This window comes from Rattus norvegicus, chromosome X, assembly GCF_036323735.1.
Source record: "Rattus norvegicus strain BN/NHsdMcwi chromosome X, GRCr8, whole genome shotgun sequence".
Taxonomy (NCBI): Eukaryota; Metazoa; Chordata; class Mammalia; order Rodentia; family Muridae; genus Rattus; species Rattus norvegicus.
In genome coordinates, this window is record NC_086039.1 from 82,897,409 (window position 1) to 82,915,352 (window position 17,944).

The 17,944-nt window shown below is 37.4% G+C and overlaps 1 protein-coding gene across 9 annotated transcripts in view; it reads left to right on the forward strand.

The window, feature by feature from the left end:
* Positions 1-17,944, forward strand: part of Dach2 (dachshund family transcription factor 2) — a 565,808-nt gene that overhangs the window by 253,035 nt on the left and 294,829 nt on the right. For all 9 annotated transcript variants that reach the window (XM_063280376.1, XM_039100249.2, XM_039100247.2 and 6 more), the window contains one exon: positions 13,727-13,839. In XM_063280376.1, coding sequence (XP_063136446.1) covers positions 13,727-13,839 — 113 coding nt within the window. The remainder of the gene's footprint in view (positions 1-13,726; positions 13,840-17,944) is intronic.

The following is a 17,944-nucleotide window of genomic DNA, read 5'->3' on the forward strand; positions in this document are numbered from 1 at the left end:
TGTGTGTGTGTGTGTGTGTGTGTGTGTGTGTGTGTGTTGTATGTGTTATCTTTGTCCATTCAGCAGCTGATGAACTTTTGATCTGGTAGATAAAAATTTCGAGTAGTAATAAAATAAATCTGATGGTTGAAGTAACTCTTTAACTTATTATTCAACTTCCTTTGGATCTATATTCAGTAGTAGACCAGTTGATTCAAATAGACATTATACTTTTCTGCAATATTTTAGGACCTCCATGCATTTTCTATTGTAGTTGTATAAACTTATTTTTCCACCCTTTCCGCCCTTTACTCAACATCCTTGCCACCCCTCATTATCCCTTCGCATTGATAATAACCATTCTAACAGGAGTGAAATAATATCTCATTGCATCTGTTCTTTTTCCTCTGATGATTCAAGATCTGTAAGAATTTTTCATATACTTATTAGCCATTTTTATTTTCTATTAGGAATTTTCTGCACAGAATCTACCTATTATAGTTGTCTTCTTGATATTGAATTGTTTGGGTTCCATATAAATCATATTCTATTTATTTGATGCAGAGTTTTAAAGAAATTTATTCCACTCTGCAGGTAACATTTTTTTAAATCCTGATATGTGTTTTGGGCTTTGTTGTTAGTGTAAATATATTTATGTATTTCTTGGCTTTCTTTTGTAGTACATTGGTAAAATGTCTGTATTTGGTACCCATGACACTTTGACTTCTGTAGATTCACAACATATTTTAAAGTAAAACAATGTGACACTGTCACCTTTGGGTTTTTCTTTTTTCTTTTTGGCTTAAGATTTATTTTCTTTAATGCATTGATATTACGATAGAAATTTCCTTGATCACAATAGGTACTATGAATATTTAAAAACTATTTTCAAAACTAAAATTTTAAAAACTAATATGTTTTATTCTTTGAATGTTTCATACATTTAATCAATGTATGTTTACCATATATACCCCACTTTCTTCTCAAACTCCCCTTAATGCCTCCGACCTCATCTCCCTCACATCTTTGTATCTTCCTATTTTTATTGTTAATATTTCCTTGTGTACAACAGATCTGCTCATATTCTAATGAGCATAGAGTCTTTCACTGGCCATAAGGAACCTACATAGTATACACTGTTCTAAGAATCAACTTAGAGCAGCTATGGTTACCAGCATGAGATGAAACCAGTCAAAATCCTCCTAAGGATTAGGGAGGTTTCCCTCAAGGTCCTACCATTATCAGAAGAGTGCTGATGGCTGCTAAAGGGGAGTCAATCTGAGAAAAACCAAAGTATTTGAGAAAAAACAACTTAGATTTATAAAGATACAGTTTGTCTCTTAGTTTAAGACATTTTAGATTACTCCAGTTCCTTTGGCCAGGCATTACATCATGACAAGGGGGTGTTCACCCTATGAGAATCAGGAAGGTGAGAGGGAAAAGATGAATGGGGTGGGAGGGAAAGGGAAAAGTAAGCAACATACTTTATTGTTCTGGATCACACTAACAGTGGCATAATTCTTCCAAGGAGACTCTGCCTCCTATGTTTCATAACTTCTGAATAGTACCCCTGGCTAGAAATAAAGACATTATTATAGTCTTTTTGAAGGGACAATTAAGATCCAAACTATAACATCTTCAGTCTCTGATATTATCCTGTTGGATTCCTATTGGATTATGTTCTGCTGAGGCTCTGTTTCTGAGTTCTTTGATAGTAGGCTAAATATTTGGTATGCTTGTGGTTGTGGTTGCCTACATGGCAGGAAGTTCTCACACTGGATCATTGGATAGTTCTCTGGGTTGGTTGTATTACTTACATATCATGACCATAATGAGCAGAAACTGAAAAAAAAAGTTTGTTTCATGACCACTACTGAGGTCGATGTCCTGAGGTCAATCATTGTGGTTACAAATAGGCAAAGCCACAGTGGTTTTCTGATTGACTAGATCATAGTATCCTATTGCAGTTGTGGAAAGTAGTAATTTATTTTAAGGGATGTTTCAAGATCTACAGTATGATTCAGGTCAAGGCTTTATAGGGTATTTTATGAAAGTACATCCCTCTAAGTTTCTAGTAGGCAGATATACTGTCCTCCTACAGGAAATATAGGCAGAACCAAAATAATGTGATGTTAATAATCTTCTGGAGATAATATCTGATTTGTCTGACACTAATTCCCAGACCACAGCTGAGAGACACTTTAGCTGAATTTTTGTGTCACTTGTGGGTAACCTGTTTAACCTGTGTCAGAAAGAAGTACTTTCCTACTAAGATATCAGTGTATAGGGCTATTCCTTGATTTCTAGGTAAATGATATATTTTGTGGGGTCAAGGTTAAATGGGGGTATTATCAAGCTCTTACTGGGGAAAAGGGCTATTTCTGGATTGGATGCCTGAGAAATAGTTTGTTGGTCTATCACAAAAATACTTTCAAAATGGTCTTCTTAGGCCATAGTCTTCACTGAAATATTAAAAGATCCTATATGATCTGTAGGGTTCTGAAGATAGACTTTGTCTTTATATGCAGGTGGAATTATTGTTCTGTGAGATGAGTCATGGGAGTTACTTATAATTTTATGCATCGAACATCTTTAATGAAGTAAACTGGACATGTTTTAGGGGATAAAATCATAGTGTTGAGCAATGAATTCAGATAACCTGATAGCATTTTACTTCTATTTCAACACATACTATCATATCATCTGCAAATAGTGATATTTTGACTTCTTCCATTCCAATTTGTATCCCTTTGACTTTCTTTTGTTATCTGATTCCTCTGGCTAGGACTTCAAGAACTATATTTAATAAGTAGGGAGAGAGTAGGCAGTCCCTGATTTTAGTGGGATTGCTTCAAGTTTCTCTCCATTTAGTTTAACGTTAGCTGCTGGTTTGTTGTATATTGCTTTTACTATGTTTAGATATGGGCCTTGAATTCCTGTTCTTTCTGGGACTTTTATCATGAAGGGGTGTTGGATTTTCTCAAATGCTTTCTCAGCATCTAATTAAATGATCATGTGGCTTTTATCCTTGAGTTTGTTTACATAGTGGATTACGTTGATGGATTTCCAAATATTGAACTATCCATGCATCCCTGGGATGAAGTCTACTTGATCATGTTGGAAGATCGTTTTGATGTGTTCTTGGATTCGGCTTGCGAGAATTTTTTATTTATTTTTTATTTATTTTTTATTTATTTTTTATTTTTATTTATTTTTATTTTTTTTAACGTGAGTATTTCTTATTTACATTTTGAGTGTTATTCCCTTTCCCGATTTATGGGCCAACATCCCCCTAATCCCTCCCCCTCCCCTTCATGGGCTTGCAAGAATTTTATTGAGTATTTTTGCGTCAATATTCATAAGGGAAATTGGTCTGAAGCTCTCTTTCTTTGTTGGGCCTTTGTGTGGTTTAGGTATAAGAGTAATTGTGGCTTCATAGAAGGAATTCGGTAGTGCTCCATCTGTTTCAATTTTGTGGAATAGTTTGGATAATATTGGTATGAGGTCTTCTATTAAGGTCTGATAGAATTCTGCACTAAACCTGTCTGGACCTGGGCTCTTTTTGGTTGGGAGACCTTTAATGACTGCTTCTATTTCCTTAGGAGTTATGGGGTTGTTTAACTGGTTTATCTGTTCCTGATTTAACTTCGGTACCTGGTATCTGTCTAGGAAATTGTCCATTTCCTGCAGATTTTCAAGTTTTGTTGAATATAGGCTTTTATAGTCAGATCTGATGATTTTTTGAATTTCCTCTGAATCTGTAGTTATGTCTCCCTTTTCATTTCTGATTTTATTAATTTGGACGCACTCTCTGTGTCCTCTCGTTAGTCTGGCTAAGGGTTTATCTATCTTGTTGATTTTCTCAAAGAACCAACTTTTGGTTCTGTTGATCCTTTCTATGGTCAATATAGGCTTTTTTACTTGAAGAACTTCCTTGTTGAAATATAGAACATAATCATTTCCAGATTTGAAATTAGGCTTAGTTAATGATCCTTCAAAATTATGCATACATACACACAAAACATGTATAGACAGGAATTCTGTCTTGCTTCTTCCTTTCAGTACTGGGTTTTTGTCTGTCTCGAAACTGTGCAAGCCCTATGCATGCTGCCAGAGTCTCTGTGGGTTAATTTGTGCATGGTCTTGTTGTATTTGCAAGTCACTGTATCTTAGAGTCATTCATCTATACTGTCTCTTAAAATGTTTCTATCTATTCTGTATAGATCCCTGAGCCTTGTGAGGAGGGACTTTATAAAGCTATTCCATTTAGGACTGGGTGTTCCAACGTCTCTCTATCACACATTGTTCATTTTTAGACCTCTGAGTCTATCTACTGCAAGAAACTTCTTTGATGAGGGTTGACTCTATGGATATAGAAATATAATTGAATTCCTATCCATTAAAATAACAAAGTAAATTGTTTTCACCTTCCTAATCAACTAATTTACCTTCCTAAGATCACCTTAGGTTGGACATTAACACTGTCCTGGCTGCTTTTCTTGATTAATTCTATTTCTGAAGTGTTAAATATCTAAATTATTCGGGGATTATATAGACTGGTAATTGCTGAAGAGACTTTATATGCTCAGTAGGAAAGACATTGTTTTGTTAGTTTTAATAGACTCCTTAATGCTCATTTTAAAGTATCCTTTGGAATAACCATTAAATATGACCTATATGTTGATATAGACTAGCTGGCACAGGAAAAAATGAAACTAAACAAAACTTAAAATAGCAGTCAGCAGAGCAGAATATGTGAACCCTTCTTAAGGCAATGGAGTTTAAAAACATTGGCCTCAGCAACCCAAATACTATGGCATTTTTCATAGTGAAAGAGTTCTTCTTTCAAATACTATAATTAACAGAGTAAAACTAGTAGTCCAGCTGGCATGTTGCCACATACTTGTAATGCTAGAATGGATATTTATACTTTATTTTACATGTAGTAACTAAAAAAAAGTATCTCTTGTAGAGCAGACAAAAACATGATGAAAGGAATATTTCATCACAATTCTTGGAACAGTTTAAGTAGACTTTATTAAAATACAATGGGGCAACCTGTCACACAGTTAGAAAAAGATGAAGCAATGGAGACATGACCTAGAGTGTCAGAGGTAACTGATGAGAGAAGTTATAATATGGATAATACAGGTAACAGTGAAAGACAAATGCTGGGAGATTGGCAAGGAAAGACAAAAAGAGAAGACAGGAGAGTGGGGATTGGGAATGAATATGCTGATTTAAAAGTGTTAATGCAGTGCATCAAATGTAAATTTCAAACTCTTGTTAGATGTTTTCCACAGTTATATACTTAATGATGTCTTCATTTTTCCAAAGCTACCTGAAACTGATTTGATATACATTGGGAGAGTAGTTTTTTTAATTCAAAACATTCTGAGGTTTGCTAAGGAAAATTGATTTTATTGATGTTTACAGGATCTATTCAAGCAGAATCAGAAATATCTCCAAAGAATTCGTGTCAGAAAACAGCATTTCCACTATATAGCTTTTGCTTTTTATATTAAAACCTTGTTAGAATTCAGAAAATGTATGGCAAACACCAATCTCCTTCAAATATAGTAACACCTGGCCTAGAATACATTTCATTTAAATAGAGAACAGTTTGTAAATGAAGAATAAAATAACTTCACTGTTATAGCTTATATGAGGTAATTAGGCAACTCTTGAGTTTTTAATGATACCTGATTTCTTCTTCAGCTAGACAAAAAGCAAATATTTGACATTAGCAGGGAGTTGAAACATCTCAATAGTAAATAGTAACTGTAAGCAATTCAATTACACTTATATGAATGCATAAACATGGCTTTTCCCCATAAACCTTGATATTATATGCATTAGTCCTTCAAAGTTAAGGTTATCCTTCATCTTTTCAGTATCTTTATGCTAAAAGTATTTTCCCAAAAGTTTCCAATACTAAAATATATCTTCCATTTAACAAGTCCATATTTACATTTTGGGTATGCTTAAAAATTATCAAAAATGTAATGAGTGAATAGTAATTTCTCCTCGTATTCGTCGCTCTCAGAGATACTTAAGCTACCACAAACCAAGACCTGCCAGTTTGACATAAGTACCATTCTATAAGAGTTACCATAGTGATTCCTTTCTAGTTCTGGACTTGAAACATTTTATTTACGGTATATGTTAAATGCTCACATTTTTCATGGATTACTTTTTTCTTACTTGCTGAATAGGTTGCTTCTGCCATTGATATAGACTGGAATACAATCTAGTGCAATGGTTAAACAACTGATTAGTTTGCTGTCACTGAGAAAGAATGAATTCAGGTTGCTGTGCAGAATTTGTTTTTCTCCATAAACACAGAAAGGTCAGGTAGAGTTAAACTACCATTGGCGTCTTTGATACATTGTAATAAATATCAACCACAAATATTAATCCATGATCCAATTAAAATTCTTAGTGTTCCAGCAAAAAAAAAATATCCTGACTTAGTTAAACACATACAGGTAATCATTAGAGTCCTTTCCTAGGCCGGTGGACAACACCTTCAGAGATAGTATCAGTGTTTGTATTGAACATGTACTAAAGGATGAAACATTATACACTTATGATTCTGTTGAAGGATTTTAAACATCAAAAATTCTAAAAAGTGAAGACCGAGTTTTGCATTAATGTGGATAGTTCCCTGTTAAGGAATTCAGTTGAAGTATTCTCACATGCTGCTAGTAAATATATCCTTAACTGTCAGTAAGTAAATCTTTGGCTGTTCTTTAAGTCTGTCACAGAATGTAGTCTTTGTTTTTTAAGGAATAGTACAAAAAGTTGACTGACAAAGATCTAACCTTATTTACCACGAAATTAACGACTGCTTATAAAATTTATATTAAATAATGTAATGGTTCAAGGCACCATGGGTTTATAAGTTTTGTTTTGTTTTACATTTGAAACTAAGAAGCTAACTGCTTTCACTTTGCTCTTTGATTCATAAATAGATAGTTGTATGAAATAAAAAAAAGGTTAACAGGGAAATTTCATACTCTGAGTTTTGAGAGAATCAGCTTCAATGTACATTGCAACTGGAAACAGATATGGCACAGAATATCATATGTTGCTCCTAGAAGACTCACTGAACTGTCTTGGAGAGCTGCCAGCTTTACAGGGTTTATAAATTGATTGCAACTCTAGTTCAATCACAGAAGTATGAAGTGCCATTATTATTTATGTGATTTTTTTACACATTAAGTTATGCTAAACAGTTTTATCAAATGAAGAAAGCCATATTAGGATAACTTACATAAAAAGATAGACCTAGATAAAATCAGGACACTGAAGTAATTTAAATGTACATAATCTTTAGATGTTATAGTGATAATACTTCTATAAAACTGAATCTCTTAATAGTTTAGCTAGGTAATGTAGGAATCTCATTGCTATTTTGTGGGGTTATCTGACACATTTCTTAGCAACGTCTTTTTATAGAGTACATACGGTTGACATACTAGGAGAGCTATTTGTGTAGCGACTTTAAAGGAGGAGGGTGTTTCATTTTACACAGTACAAATAACCTTGTAATTAAACTGAAACAAATAATTGCCAAGAAGCAATTATCATTCAATTAAAGAGTAATTACATGGCTATTTGTGCCCTGTAACATAAAGCATTACGGAGATCAGTAATGCAATCAATATTTTAGTGGAAACACGATGTTGCAATGATGGACCTTTCAACCTATACTGATTAAATTGTCATCCAAATAACAGTTTCCTAGTTAAATTGCCACATGTTTATTTGTCTTGATTAATATGTAAGTATCTGCCTGATGATAATAAATCTTTTAAAGATAAGGAGCATCACAGGATCATCTATCAAGATGTGTGATCTTTCACAGCTTTTACTGAAGTCTACATAGTCTTTCATCATTTTCTCAGGAATATCTTGGAAGGAAAAAATAGGAAATTTAGAAGTACTAATGTGTTACTATATATTGTAATGAAGTCTGAAATTATAAATAATATCAATTATATTGCATTTTAAATACAATTTTACTAATGATAGATAAATTGAACCAGCCTAATTTCAATAACTTTCTCTTGGGGGTTAAATCTTGCAAAAATACTAAAGTTGGTGAAATCTGCATGGGATTTCTGTTCAAGTACATTTAAGCATGTTTATAAAGTGATATCGTATCACTATACTCATCATACTAATAGAAAAATCCCAACAAATAACCTTTCTTCAGCTTACATTTTAACCTATGTATAGCACTACCACAGGCAATAGATACCAAGTACATATTTATTTACTGGATGAATCGACAAGTGATATGGTTATTATGTATATATATGATTGCAGGAGCAGTTAGCTGTTAATCAGGTCTTTAAGCTTCTTATGTCTCTTAAAGCATAATAAAGTAATATCTACCATATACTTCTTTGCCATTATATAGTCAGAGTTGAATAAATCATAGGCTGATGCTTATATAATTGCAGGAGAGTACAGGATCTGAAGTGCAATGATTTTCTGATAAATAAATTGGTAGAAATAGGTCTCTGTTCATTTTATTAAGTAGGACAAAACATTTTAAGAACATTTGAAAACTATTGAAACACTGAAATATTTCCCATCTGTCAACAAATAGGTTTACTTAATCATTTTCTGGGCTTTCTGCATGCTACAAACCATAGAAATTCATAAAGATTCAGTTACATATACCACTAACTTTACATATGTGTTCATGGAGTTCATGCTCTAGTTTGGGTGACAGTCAGTCAATCATGCTAAAAGGATAAACAGGAAAATTAAAAGCATAAAAGAATGGAGAATTTGATCCAAAGGAGTTTATATTCATGTGTGTTAGATGTGACATAAGCCATGCATTCTCCAGTACATATCCATTCAATTTCATTTATTTTTTATTCTTAGATTTATATTTTTATTGCACTTCTTAAAATTAACTTTTCAAATGTTATCCCCTCTGCCAGTTTCTGTACCATAAACTTTCTATCGCATCCCCTCTCTCCCTTCTTCTATGAGGGTGTTCCTGCACCTATTCACCCACCACTCCTACTCCACCCCCTGCCTCCCCGACATTCCCCTACACTGGGGAGTTCAAGGGCTTCTCCTTCCATTGGTACCAGACAAGGCCATCCTCTGTTACATATGCAGCTGGAGCCATGGCTCTGTTCGTGTATAGTCTTTGGGTAGTGGTTTAGTCCCTGGGAGATCTGGTTGGTTGGTATTGTTTTTATGTGTTTACAACCCCATTAGCTCCTTCAATCCTTTCTCTAACTCCACCAATGGGGACCTCCATCCTCACTTCAATGGTTGGGTATGAGAGTTCACCTCTGTTCTTTTTTTTTTTCTTTGGTTTCCGGGCAAACATCCCCCTCCCCCTCCCCTTCCTTATGGGTGTTCCCCTCCCCATCCTCCCCCCATTGCCGCCCTCCCCCCATAGTCTAGTTCACTGGGGGTTCAGTCTTAGCAGGACCCAGGGCTTCCCCTTCCACTGGTGCTCTTACTAGGATATTCATTGCTACCTATGGGGTCAGAGTCCAGGGTCAGTCCATGTATAGTCTTTAGGTAGTGGCTTAGTCCCTAGAAGCTCTGGTTGCTTGGCATTGTTGTACATATGGGGTCTCGAGCCCCTTCAAGCTCTTCCAGTTCTTTCTCTGATTCCTTCAACACCTCTGTTTTTTGTCATGCTCTGGCAGAGCCTCTCTGGAACAGCTTTATCGGGCTCCTTTTAGCATGCACTTCTTGGCATCTGCAATTTGGTCCAGTTTTGGTGGCTGTAAGTATATGGGCTGGATCGCCAGGTGGAGCAGTCTCTGGATGGCTGTTCCTTCAGTGTCTGGTCCAAATTTGTCCCCATACTTGTTCCTATAACTATTTTTGTTCCCCATTTTAAGCAGAAATGAAGCATCCACACTTTGGTCATCCTTCTTGAGCTTCATGTGGTCTGTGGATTGTATCTTGAGTAATCTGAGCTTTAGGGCTAATATCCACTTATCAGTGAGTGCATACCGTGTGTGTGTGTGTGTGTGTGTGTGTGTGTGTGTGTGTGTGTGTGTGTGTGTGTGTGTGTGTTTTATGTGATTGGGTTACCTCACTCAGGATGATATTTTCTAGTTCCATCCATTTGCCTATGAACTTCATGAAGTCATTGTTTTTGATAGTTGAGTAGTACTCCATTGTGTAGATGTACCACATTTTCAGTATCCATTCCTCTGTTGAAGGACATCTGGGTTCTTTCCAGTTTCTGGATACTATAAGAAAAGCTTCTATGAATGTAGTGGAGCATGTGTCCTTGTTATATGTTGGAGCATCTTTTGGGTATATGCCCAGGAGAGGTATAGGGTGTTCCGTTAGGGCAATGTCCAATTTTCTGAGGAACATCCAGAGTGATTTCCAGAGTGGTTGTACCAGTTTGCAATCCCTCCAACAATGGAGGAGTGTTCCTCCTTCTCCACATCCTTGCCAGCATCTGTTGTTACCTGAGTTTTTTGTACCTTAGCCATTCTGACTGATGTGATGTAGAATCTCAGGGTTGTTTTGCCTTGTGTGTCCCTGATGTTGAACATTTCTTTAGGTGCTTCTTAGACATTCTATTCCTCAGTTGAGAATTTTTGTTTAGTTTTGTACCCCATTTTTTAAATAGGGTTATTTAATTCTCTGGAATCTATCTTCTTTTTTTATTGAATACTTTTTTCTTTACATTTGAAATGTTATTCCCTGTCCCGGTTTCCCATCCGTAAGCCACCTATCCCATCCCTCCTCCCCCTTCTTCTATGAAGGTGTTCCCCCTTCACAACCACCCCCCCTTCCTGCTTCCCCACCCTGGCATTTCCTTATACTGGGGCATTCAGCTTAGGCAGGACCAAGGGCTTCTCCTCCCATTGGTGTCCAACAAGGCCATTCTCTGCTACATATGCAGCTGGGGCAATGGGTCTGTCCATGTATACTCTTTGGGTAGTGGTTTAGTCCCTGGGAGATGTTGTTCTTATGGGGTTGCAAGCTCCTTCTGCTCCTTCAGTCCTTTCTCTAACTCTTCCAGTGGAGACAGTTCACATTTCAATGGTTTGGTGATGGCATTCGCCTCTGTATTTTTCATGCTCTGGCAGTCTCAGGAGTCAGCTTTATCAGGCTCTTGTCAGCATGTACTTCTTAGCTTCATCAAATTGTCTAGGTTTTGTGGATACACACACACACACACACACACACACACACACACACACACACACATGCTGGATCCCCATGTGGGGCAGGCTCTGAGTGGCCATTACTTCTGTCTCTGCTCTAAACTTTGTCTCCATATCTCCTCCTATGATTATTTTCCCCCTTTTAAGGACTGAAGTGTCTGCACTTTGTTCATCCTTCTTCTTGAGCTTGAGTTGTCTGTGGGTTGTATTTTGGATATTCAGAGCTTTTGGGCTATTATCTGCTTGTTAGTGAATGCATACCATGTTTTATTTTGTTTTTGTTTTTTCTGGTTTGTTTTTTAATTGGGTTACCTCACTCAGTATGACATTCTCTAGTTCCATTCATTTGCCTATAAATTTCATATTCATTGTTTTTGGTAGCTGAGTAGTACTCCATTGTGTAAACTTGCCACATTTCCTGTATCCATTCCTCTGTTTAAGGATATTTGGGTTGTTTCTGGATTCTGGCTATTATAATTAAGGCTTCTATGAACATTGTGGAACATGGGTCCTTGTCATATGTTAGAGCATCATTTGGCTATTTGTCATACTTTAGATGACAGTGTGAGAAGTGAGGCAGGGATAAAGCACTGCAACAGGAAGAAAATACAAAGAGTAAGCATGTGACTTTAAGTAGGAGGCTTGAAATCTGATGGACACAATAAATTACATAGATGTTTAGATATAGTGACTATTATTTAACCCAATGATTTATCTTCTTTCAATGATAAATATTTTTCACTGCTTTCTAAAGCATATTTGAAGAAAAAGTATATGCTTCCCTTTCTGCACCCTGAAAAGATCTAAGAAGACATAAAATAGGGCCAGGGTAAACAGGACAAGTACATTGAATTAACTAAAATAAATTATGACCCAGTACTGAATAGCAAGTAAGTGATAGAAACATTAAACCAGAAAAAATATTTTCTCTTGCTAGATTGAGACATAGTACTGATGTATAGTGGAAGAAAATAAGACTAACACAATTCATGAAAAATGAGCCTGGTAATAGTACCTCTGTGTAAAATTTCTAGGACTTGTACTTACTGAACAGCAGTTTATTTTATATTGATGGAGCTCTTTACTACTGCAAAGTTGATAGTACATAGTTCAATTTTTATCTTGTGAGTATGAAGCCATTGTTTTGGAAATGTTGCCTATCTGAACCACATACATTTTTAATGCTCTGTGTATTTAACATAGTATTTTGCTGTATTAACCAAAAGTCTTCTTATTCTTCTCTATAAAATGCATTTCTATTAAATGTAAATAACAGCATCTTATCCAAGATTAAAAGTAATATGTGAAATATCAGGCTGCAAGATGGTTCAATGGATAAATGTACTTGTTGCTAAACCTAAGGACTTGAGTTCAATCCCCAGGACACACATGGTAAAAGGGGAGAAGGGCCTTCCACTATTTCTCCTCTAACATCCTCAAACATGCTTTGACATACAATACTGTTATGGAACAAAAACTAATCGAAATGAAATAAAATATATAGTTACTTAAGAATAACTTTATTCTAATATTCTATTATTCGTATGTCTGCAAATTGTGTCAACCTCCAAATGGTGATTTTTGAATAGTATATAAGGACATGAAATGGTGTTAGCAGACATACATATTTGTATTTTATTACTGGAACTGAAAATTATTTATTCCCTATTCCTTTGTAGTCATAATTAAACTCAGGACTGTGTGCATTCAGGGCAGGCTTTCTACTACCCAACTGTAAATGACAGTTTCTGACATTTTCATTTGTGAGCTTTGCACAAGAGCTAAGAATGTGTGAATGCAACAGTTTTCATTAATGCTTTTAGTGTTGATTCAACTAGAATATGTGAGCAGCACAGGTTGGACTTGATGGGTTCAAACCAAAGAGTACAAAAAGCTGGGTGGATATGGAAGGTGGAAGAGATGGAAGAAGGGTAAATACGACACATTACACAAAATTCTCAGCAGACCAGCAAAACTCCACGAACAGATATTTGATCTAAGACAAAGCTAGCCTATATGGCAAATTTTCTTTGTGTAGTAATACCAAAAGAGGCAGAACAAAATCAACATACTAGGAATAAGTTTCCATTGTTCCTCATGGGTTTCCAGTGGCTGTGAAAATGCTAATGAACACTGTGTTTTATTCCTATAATTCACAATTCTGAACCCATCTTCTCTGCTATGGTAAGTAGAGGTTTATACTGTCCAATTTTGTACAGTCTGAATTCTGCGACTCACTGCCTCAGACCTTAATAGCATGTATCAATACCAGGATTCATATAGCATTAAGGATAGAAAGTAGTTTATGGATTCTTCACAACAGGTGGTTTGTATTGCAAAGTATTAGCTTACAAATGAAAGGTTAAGTGAAAGTGGATTCTTGGCAGCTTTAATATTAACCATAATTACATTGTAAAATTTATTGTAAACTGTTAGTTTTCCTTATTAACCCATGGCAGTGCATAGTCTCTAAAGTAATGTTTTATTTCTTCATGACAATTACATAAGATACAAAAAACAAATGAACCAAGTAATAGTATTTGAGTTTTATCTTTGTTTTCCAACAGTTCAAGGCCTGGCAGGCCCCCTAAGCGTTCTTTGGGAGTGTTGCAAGATAATGCACGACTTCTGCCCCATGCAGTCCCAGGCCTCTTATCACCAGGACTTATCACTCCAACAGGTAATGCAATCCATCAGCCTTGTCTCTTCTTACTGCCAAGAGTTGAAACAAACTAATATTCATGTGTCTTTTCCATATAAGCTTTCCTTTTTTATTGGATATTTTATTTATTTAGATTTCAAATGTTATCCTCTTTCTCAGTTTCCCGTGTGGAACACCCCCCCATTCCAGCTTCCCTCCCCTTGTTTCTATGAGTGTGATCCCCAACCCATGCACCCACTATAGCTTACATGCCATGGCATTTTGCTACACAAGGACATCTATCCTTCCCAGGACAAAGGGCCTCCCTTCCTATTGGTGTCCAGAAAGTCTATGCTCTTCTACAAATGTAGCTGGAGCCATGGGTCCTTCTCTTTGGGAGATGCTTTAGTCCCTGGGAGTTCTGGGGGATCTGGTTGGTTGATAATGTTGTTCTTCCTATGGGATTGCAAACCCCTGCAGCTACTTCAGTCAATCCTTTTTCTAACTCTTCCATTGGGAACCCAGTGCTAAGTCCAATGGTTAGCAGCAAGCATCCTCATCTATCAGTAAGGCTCTGACAGAGCCTAAAAGGAGACATTCATATTAGGCTCCTGTTAGCAAGCACTTCTTGGCGTCAGCAATAGTGACTGGGTTGGGTCGCTGCATGTGGAATGGATTCCCAGAGGGTAAAGTCTCTGGATGGCCTTTCCTTCAGTCTTAGTTCCACATTTCGTCTCCATATTTCCTCCATTGATTATTCTGTTTCCCCTTCTAAGAAAGACTGAAGCAAACGCACTCTGGTCTTCCTTCTTCTTGAGCTTCATAAGGTCTATATTTTTTTAATTTGTTTCTTCCTTGAGCAAGTTATTAGTGAATACAGTGTTCTTCAGCTTCCATATGTATTTTGGATTTCTGTTGATTTTGCTGTTATTGAAGACCAGTTTTAGTCCATGGTAATCTGATAGTATGCATGGAATTGTTTCAATCTTCTTCTATCTGTTGATGCCTGTTTTGTGACCAATTATGTGGTTAATTTTGGAGAAGGACCATGAGGTGCTGAGAAGAAGGTATATTCTTTTGCTTTAAGATGAAATATTCTTTAGATAGCTATTAAATTTATTTGGCTCATTAATTCTGGCAGTTTCACTGTGTATCTGTTTAGTTTGTTTCCATTATCTGAAAATTGATAAGAGTGCAATGTTACAGTCTCCCATTATTATTGTGTCAGGTGAAATGTGTGCTTTGAGCTTTAGTAAAGTTTCTTTTATGAATGTAGGTGCCCTTGAATTTGGAGCATAGATATTAAGAATTGAGAGTTCATCCTGATAATTTTTTTTCCTTTGACAAGTATGAAGTGTCCTTTGTTATCTTTTTTGATGACGTGTGGTTGAAAGTCAATTTTATTCGGTATTACAATGGCTACTCCAGCATGTTTGGAAACATTTGATTGGAAATTTTTTCCAGCCCTTCACTCTGAGGTAGTGGCTGTCTTTGTCACTGAGGTGTGTTTCCTGTATATAGCAAAATGCTGGGACTTGTTTACCTATACAATCTGTTACTCTCTGTCTTTTTACTGGGGAATTGAGTCCAGTGATATTAAGAGATATTAAAGAATAGTGATTGTTGGTAGAGGAGGGCCCAAGAGCAGCAGGACCACTGCGTCTGAGACACCGCCAGAACCTGAAGGGATCACCAGATAAACAGTTCTCTGCACCCAAATCCTGTGAGAGGGAGAGCTAAACCTTCAGAGAGGCAGACACGCCTGGGAAACCAGAAGAGACTGCACTCTGCACACATCTCTGACGCCAGAGGAAAACACCAAACGCCATCTGGAACCCTGGTGCACAGAGGCTCCCGGAAAGGGCAACGCAGATCTTCCTGGTTGCTTCCGCCCCAGAGAGCTCGTAGGCACCAACCCACGAGCGAACTTGAGCCTCGGGACCACAGGTAAGACCAACTTTTCTGCTGCAAGAGACCTGCCTGGTGAACTCAGGACACACAGAGGCAAAATTCCTCTAGGACCGGGCACTTCCTGTGTTTACCTGGAGCCCCAAACCCGCGGATCCTGTCCCGCAGCAGCTCTCTGCTCCCAAACCCCGTGGGAGAGAGACCTCACCGCCTGGTCAGGTGGGCACTCCTGAGGCTGCAGAGCGGAAGAGACCACCAACACTGCCCACCCCTGCCCACATCCCTGGCCCAAGAGGAAACTGTATAAGGCCTCTGGGTTCCCATAGAGGAGGGCCCAAGAGCAGCAGAACCGCTGCGTCTGAGACACCTCCAGAACCTGAAGGGATCTACCTTATAAACAGTTCTCTGCACCCAAATTCCGTGAGAGGGGGAGCTAAACCTTCAGAGAAGCAGACACGCCTGGGAAACCATAAGAGACTGCACTCTGCACACATCTCTGACGCCAGAGGAAAACACCAAATGCTATCTGGAACCCGGGTGCACAGAAGCTCCCGGAAAGGGTGGCGCAGATCTTCCTGGTTGCTGCCGCCAGGGAGAGCTCATAAGCAACACCCAACGAGCAAACTTGAGCCTCTGGTCCACAGGTAAGACGAAATTTTCTGCTGCAAGTGACCTGCCTGGTGAACTCAAGACACAAGCCCACAGGAACAGCTGAAGACCTGTAGAGAGGAAAAACTACACGCCCGAAAGCAGAACACTCTGTCCCCATAACTGGCTGAAAGAAAACAGGAAAACAGGTCTACAGCACTCCTGACACACAGGCTTATAGGACAGTCTAGCCACTGTCAGAAATAGCAGAACAAAGTAACACTAGAGATAATCTGATGGCGAGAGGCAAGCGCAGGAACCCAAGCAACAGAAACCAAGACTACAATGGCATCATCGGAGCCCAATTCTCCCACCAAAATAAACATGGAATATCCAAACACACCAGAAAAGTAAGATCTAGTTTCAAAATCATATTTGATCATGATGCTGGAGGACATCAAGAAAGACTTGAAGAACTCGCTTAGAGAAACACAGGAAAACATTAATAAACAAGTAGAAGCCCATAAAGAGGAGTCACAAAAATCCCTGAAAGAATTCCAGGAAAACAAAATCAAACAGTTGAAGGAATTAAAAATGGAAATAGAAGCAATCAAGAAAGAACACATGGAGAAAAAAAAAAAAAAAGAAAGAACACATGGAAACAACCCTGGATATAGAAAACCAAAAGAAGAGACAAGTAGCTGTAGATACGAGCTTCACCAACAGAATACAAGAGATGGAAGAGAGAATCTCAGGAGCAGAAGATTCCATAGAAATCATTGACTCAACTGTCAAAGATAATGTAAAGCGGAAAAAGCTACTGGTCCAAAACATACAGGAAATCCAGGACTCAATGAGAAGATCAAACCTAAGGATAATAGGTATAGAAGAGAGTGAAGACTCCCAGCTCAAAGGACCAGTAAATATCTTCAACAAAATCATAGAAGAAAACTTCCCTAACCTAAAAAAAGAGATACCCATAGGCATACAAGAAGCCTACAGAACTCCAAATAGATTGGACCAGAAAAGAAACACCTCCCGTCACATAATAGTCAAAACACCAAACGCACAAAATAAAGAAAGAATATTAAAAGCAGTAAGGGAAAAAGGTCAAGTAACATATAAAGGCAGACCTATCAGAATCACACCAGACTTCTCGCCATAAACTATGAAGGCCAGATGATCCTGGACTGATGTCATACAGACCCTAAGAGAACACAAATGCCAGCCCAGGTTACTGTATCCTGCAAAACTCTCAATTAACATAGATGGAGAAACCAAGATATTCCATGACAAAACCAAATTTACACAATATCTTTCTACAAATACAGCACTATAAAGGATAATAAATGGTAAAGCCCAACATAAGGAGGCAAGCTATACCCTAGAAGAAGCAAGAAAGTAATCGTCTTGGCAACAAAACAAAGAGAAGAAAAGCACACAAACATAACCTCATATACAAATATGAATATAACAGGAAGCAATAATCACTATTCCTTAATATCTCTCAACATCAATGGCCTCAACTCCCCAATAAAAAGACATAGATTAACAAACTGGACACGCAACGAGGACCCTGCATTCTGCTGCCTACAGGAAACACACCTCAGAGAGAAAGACAGACACTACCTCAGAGTGAAAGGCTGGA